General features: G+C 39.1%; 1 protein-coding gene across 1 annotated transcript in view; it reads right to left on the reverse strand.

The window, feature by feature from the left end:
- Positions 1 to 3,073, reverse strand: part of ASB5 (ankyrin repeat and SOCS box containing 5) — a 33,968-nt gene extending 30,895 nt beyond the window's left edge. The window contains exon 1 of the mRNA XM_018573226.1: positions 2,881 to 3,073. Within this exon, the coding sequence (XP_018428728.1) occupies positions 2,881 to 3,073 (193 nt within the window). The remainder of the gene's footprint in view (positions 1 to 2,880) is intronic.
- Between the last annotated feature and the right edge of the window lie 3,611 nt (positions 3,074 to 6,684).

The raw sequence follows: 6,684 nt of genomic DNA on the forward strand, positions 1-6,684 counted from the left end.
AGGTCATGTTGGTGTTGTTGTGGCTGGGGGGAGGGGGGGGGGGGTCCACAAGTAAAGGAAGTCCTCTCTTAGACAGCTGTCACTGAAACAAGTTTCTATATTTATGATCCAGTGACAACTTAAAATTGTGGATTTTCCTGCTGATGCCATCAAAGGTCACCAAGAAATACAGTTGGGAGAGGGTGAATCTACCCAGTAGGAACACAGACAGCAATTAAAAGGTGGCAAACGTTCTAACCCTTCTCTGCTTTATACAAAATTAAAAATAGACTCTTTCTAGACACAAAACATACCTTCAAAAAGCCTGTAGATATGGCTGAATGACGTCTGTTCTATTCACAGTGCTGCATTAAGCTTAGGAGCTGCATTGATCAAAGCACATGCAACTCTGTCCTGTCAACCCCTACAACACTAAATAACTGCTATAGTTATCTGTTACTGGCTGTTTTCCCTAGACAGCTGCTAGAAACTGATTATTACAATAGTAAAGGTACTTCTGTAACTCACACCATTCAAAACATAACTTTTTGTTGGAGTTCTTATTTATAATCATTTGCCACAGTCTAGCTACCTCTGGCACATTTGGCATTATTTGTTAAGAGAAGTCAGACAAGGTTGCAGTCTGGCACTATTCTATGTGTTATTCTATAGTCTATTCACAGAGATGTTTTCAATGTGTAGATTAGAGTAAGAGCTGAATAGTATGCTGTGCATAGTACGTCTAAAGGGCTTTCTCATCTAATGGAAAATGTCACACCTGCTGTAACCCCTAACCGCCTTGAATATTAATACAGAAGAGTACATTTCCTTCATGACTTTTCTTCACACCAACATGACTAGCCTCCCATTTATGTATAATGTTTCCAGAGCATTAGAGGCCAGTGGAACACCAATGAACCCAACACAGCTACCACAGCAAAACCACCTGTAAGGGTCCTTCCTTGTGATTGTATACATTTGTCTAAAAGTAGATCTACACACTGTTTCTATCAGCAATCATTGGGGTCCCATACTAGGTGCAAACTCCCTTGCAAAGTAAATATACTATTTGCCTTTAGCAAATCAACTCATTTGTGCACATAATTACTGCGCAGTAAAACACTAAAATAATGCATCAAAGAAAGAGAAATGCTTATCACAACAACCAATCAGGTTTCAGCTTTCATTCTGTAACTCACAATTTGAAAATGGGACAAGTAGGCATAATAAGCAGAAAACAATACATGGGAAAGTGGGTTATGCAGGTTTATACTGTAGAACAGAACTAAAGATTAATGGCAAATTCATGTTATTAAAAGGTGACAATGGGACATGCAGGTTTATTCAGGTAGGAACATGGAATATGCAGACTTATTAAACAGAAAAAAGATGGGAAATTGGATAAGCAGGCTCATTGAGCAGTGACAAATAGTTGGGAAAATTTGAAATGCTGGTTTATTGAACAGAACTAAATATATTGGAAAATGGGAAATGCAGGCTTATTGAGCCTGAAAAAGGATGGGGAATGCAGGCTTAAAGAAAAGGAACAAATAGATGGGAACCTGGAAATGCAGGCTTATTGAGCTGGCACAAACACATGGGAAATGTGAATTTCTGAACTGAGAAAGCTGGTTGGATGACCAGTGAAACATCTTCAATAAAAATACAGAAAGTCCAGTTGCCTTGACTTAATTTCTACAGATCGAAAATGGGAAATGCAGGCTTACTGAGCTGGCACAAACAGATGGGAAAATGGCAAATATAGGCTTATTACACAGGAGCAAATGCAGTAGATGGGAAAATGGGAAATGTAGGTTTATTGCACAGGAACAATAATGTGGGAAAATGGGAAATGTAAGTTTATTGCACAGGAACAATAATGTGGGAAAATGGGAAATGTAAGTTTATTGCACACGAACAATGATGTGGGAAAATGGGAAATGTAAGTTTATTGCACAGGAACAATAATGTGGGAAATGGGAAATGTAAGTTTATTGCACAGGAACAATAATGTGGGAAAATGGCAAATGTAAGTTTATTGCACAACAACAATAATATTGGGAAAATGGGAAATGTAGGTTTATTGCACAGGAACAATAATGTGGGAAAATTGGAAATATAAGTTTATTGCACAGGAACAATAATGTGGAAAAATGGGAAATGTAGGTTTATTGCACAGGAACAATAATGTGGGAACATGGGAAATGTAGGTTTATTGCACAGGAACAATAATGTGGGAAAATGGGAAATGTAAGTTTATTGCGCAGGAACAATAATGTGGGGAAATTGAAAATGTAAGTTTATTGCGCAGGAACAATAATGTGGGGAAATTGAAAATTTAAGTTTATTGCGCAGGAACAATAATGTGGGAAAATGGGAAATGTAAGTTTATTGCGCAGGAACAATAATGTGGGAAAATGGGAAATGTAAGTTTATTGCGCAGGAACAATAATGTGGGAAAATGGGAAATGTAAGTTTATTGCGCAGGAACAATAATGTGGGAAAATGGGAAATGTAAGTTTATTTCGCAGGAACAATAATGTGGGAAAATGGGAAATGTAGGTTTATTGCACAGGAACAATAATGTGGGAAAATGGGAGCAGAAAACAATTGTAAAATGAAAAGCAATGTAACTGCACACAAGATGAAATTCGATTGGTTACTGGCCTTTGCAAATCCTTAGGCAGCAGCTCCTCTTTTACTTGCTGAAGTGTTCAAAAGCAATCTCCAGTGTTTAGGTACTGATGTCAGAAAATCAAGACTTGTTACCCTATGGCCTAGGCAAGCAAATTCAGTCTGCTATTATACTAGAGAAAGTAGCAATTTTTCAGAGATCATAAAGCTGAATTATGATAAGTGGGAAAACAGTAACATTATAGTGAGATAGTATGAGTACAGTACCTTGCCCTTGTGTTGCTGTGTAGAACTCTGCCTGGATTCGCGCTGCCTCCTTTCGATTACCTTTCACGATGTAGAAATGACTGAGGATTACCAGGCTGATTTTCACAAACAATTTGAAGCAGAAAAGTGCCAGGATAGTGAAGTAGACATTGGAAAGTTGCTGAGCAAAAGGTTTCTCCTCCAGCACCGTCATAGCTGTACCAGAGTCTTTGTCACTGTTTAGGAGTGGGTCTGAAATGTTGACAGGATCACATGGCTACAGCCAGAAGCTGCTCACAACAGCTGGTACTAAGGAAATCAGATATCAGGTGGTCATGATGCTTGCTGCTGAAAATATGAGGATTATTTATGTTGGGCATAACTTCTAAGGCCACTTCCAGTTTCATATAGTCAAAGTCAATTACTGACGTAAAACGAAGGTGACGCCTTGAAGAAAAAAAATGATATATATTTACAACTCACTGTTTTAAATACAAGAAGCTTTATCCAATAAATAGTTATTTTTATTAAGTGCAAAAACCCACATCAACCAAGAAATGAGACCTGTGCAATATAGACTGTTTGCCAATGGTTAATTCAAAGAACACATTGAAATAAGAAAAATGTTATTAAGTAAATCACGATGTTACATGGGAATCAAATATGATATTACATTACTTTTCACATTTAAAATGTATTTTATGGAAAATACAGGATGTTTATTAAACCATGGTATATGACCATTAGCTACAGCTACCCAGAGCAGGAAATCAAGGTTCAACAGTCTGGATACGCATAATAATAAAAGGTGATTTCTTACTGAAATGGTGTCTACAGGGACATTACTAGCTTGTGTAATAAATGTCTAAGTGTTATTATGATCCCTGTCTTTTTTCTGTGGCTTATAATGAAAAGAAAGCATGTTGCTGTATTTACTTAGCACTTCATATCTGGCATAGCTGTTGACCACAAGGTAAACACTTAGCTGTAAAATGATGGTTCTAAAAGTAGTTTGCAGACCACTATGAACCAAGTCACAGATGTGGTAGACTGTGTACACGTCTTACCTTGTAAAAATCATTACCTATAAGAACTTGTGGGTCTCAGTTGGAGTCTCATTCCTTGATGTTCTCACTGACTTATTGCTTCTTTATTGTGGAGCCTCACTCTACGTTAACTTTGGATTATCTGGCTTGATGTACCCTGCTCTATATTGCTTTTTACTTCTGTTTTCCTCCTTTGTTTTTTTGGGGTTTATTTTCAGTGTTACAATTGCAATGGCACACACTAGTCAAGGCAACCCCAAATGGTCACAGCTCCCCTCAAGATATCTCCATACTTGCCCTCCTGCTGGTTATATATGCGTAATGGACAAGAGAACCAGGAAAATAGCACATATACACAAGTATAATACAACACGTTATGATTTGGAGGTATCGAATACTGACCCAGATGTCAAAATTTAAGTATATCTAAAGGCAATTTTTTGGATAGAGTGTGGAAGGATTAGAACCCTGCCCATCACTGCCCATGTCCATGCTAGGAAGATTCACTCTATCTTTTTGTCCTGGTGACCGTTGTCACTGGGATGGAAAGTTATGGTAAAATGTTAAGATTTGAGTTGCCATCAGAACAGTAATAGTGGGAAAATCTTTCCGTCGGGACTTCTGGAGAGGAGAATTACCTCACTTTGGTGAGATGTGCTTGGGTCTACAGGACATGAAGTGAAGGGAGATCTCTTCAATGGGACACATAGCAACGGAATGCACTACTCTATTCAAAATGCCTTTAAATATACTTATTGGCACATATATATAATGTGCCAAGGTGCAAACAAGGCAGTTCAAGGTGGTTTCACTAATAGATTTAGATTACAAATGACAACTTGTTGGTTAGACCTTGTGTAGGCAAGAATGCTAGCACCGGCCCTGCCTAGAGCTGGCCATACATCTATAGATTATCTGCAGATTTTCTATGGTCAGATGGAAAAAGTGCAACAGATTCCTCCATCTACGCTAAACTGTGTGGATGAAGGAATCTCCCACTGGGCCAAGCTTCAGTATCTTGCTAGTCGGCCCCACTGGCTCTCAAAATACCTGATCAATGCCTGCATCCAATCAGATTGTTCAGGTGTCATAGGCTTAGGGGATCATATTAGACAATTACACTAGGAACACAAGGCAGCAGAGGGAAGCACAATGCCGATTAGCATTGTTGCCATTTGTGGAATACCTCCATTCTAAAGGTGCCCATACACTGCTCGATTCTCGTCTGAGAATCGGGCGAAATCCCGCGATCGTACGAGAAACGAGCAGTGTGAACAAAGACGTGCGACCGTTTCTACTGTACGGTCGCACGTCTTTTGTCGAACCAACATGCTCGAAAACCCGCCGAGAATCGTACGATTGTCGGCGGGTTTCTAGCCTGCTCGTCCGATAGCTGCGGAATGGGCCGGTGTGCGCACGCGCACACTGCCCGTTCTGCATTGCGGTCATCGGAAGCCCGCCCCTCAGCGGGGCGGGCTTTCGATGATCGCAAGTACGATCTGCCCGTCCAAGGTGGCCAGATCGTACGAGCTTTCAATAAGCATACGACCATCGCAAGACAAAAGTCTTGCGATGGTCGTAAGGTGTAAGGGCACCTTTAAAGGTCTGAGTTTTTTAATTCTGTCAAATTATTGAAATTCTTATTCCATCACATGCCCCAAATTACTCCTGACCCTCTGCACCCTCTCAACGCCACCCTTCCAGCAGTACAGGCTACCTTCAAGGTTATAGAGAAAATGTTTTTTCCAGGAACATAGTACTCATATCAAAGCCTGTGAAAAGGAGGCCTTCCTAGTCTTTATTTTAATATAGTGTACAAGTTCATAATTAGCTTATTCCTGTTAAAACCCATTTTGGGTTTCTTATATTATTCATAGTGTAAATTTCATATTTTTGTAGTAACTGGTCCTCTTTTGTACTGGGGGTCTCTTTTTGTTTGAAAATAAATAATTTTGTATTTCCACTCCTAGTCTTTGTGGACTATATTTAAATAATCAGGTCTCTAAATAATTATTATTTGATGACACAGTACTTAAAAAAAGATGAAGCAAAGCCAGAATTTTATGACATGTCCAACATTAGCGGATCATTAGGGGGTATGAGCAGATAGTCAAAAAGGAGGGGGACACAAAAATTAGAACACATAAAAGGCCACAAGATACCAAATCATCAGAAATACCTTTATTCATATAATACATTTTTGTCATATTAAGAAAAAAAAATTTAAATACGTTAAAAGAGACATTTACCTTCTTATGGGCATGAAGCTTTAATCAGTAAATGTTTTTTCATGCTGTTTGTACTCTCCATAAAGGACCCAGAACTGATCATGTTGCTCCCTGTTGGCAATGACGGGGTGCACTAGTACTTTCTTATCTTATGTCATGCTCTTTCTCCACAACAGCTGCAGCGGAAGCAGTGGCTGCACAGACCAAATGAAAGTCAGACATTGCACCAGTATTAGCACCACACACACATTCAAGAGACACCCTTGATTAGAATGCCTATTTATTGGCTGTCACATTAGCCGTTAGATAATTGGGCAATACACAGAAACACACAGCAATGATTTACTTTGCAATAAAATAAAGAGCAGCAACAAATTTGGGGTCAAAGAATGGGCCACGGTAACACAGCATGCAATAAAGAGTGTTGCAGTGCATTCATTGCTAAAACAGTTTCAGGTGTAACCTGGGTTTGAGTCCAAGTTTGATGTGCAAAGTAGAAAGGTAAACCTTTTCAGAGACCAAAAGTGGACTATTTACAAACATCTTTACAT

This window comes from Nanorana parkeri, unplaced genomic scaffold (assembly GCF_000935625.1).
Source record: "Nanorana parkeri isolate BGI_ZX_2015 unplaced genomic scaffold, ASM93562v1 scaffold2282, whole genome shotgun sequence".
NCBI lineage: Eukaryota > Metazoa > Chordata > Amphibia > Anura > Dicroglossidae > Nanorana > Nanorana parkeri.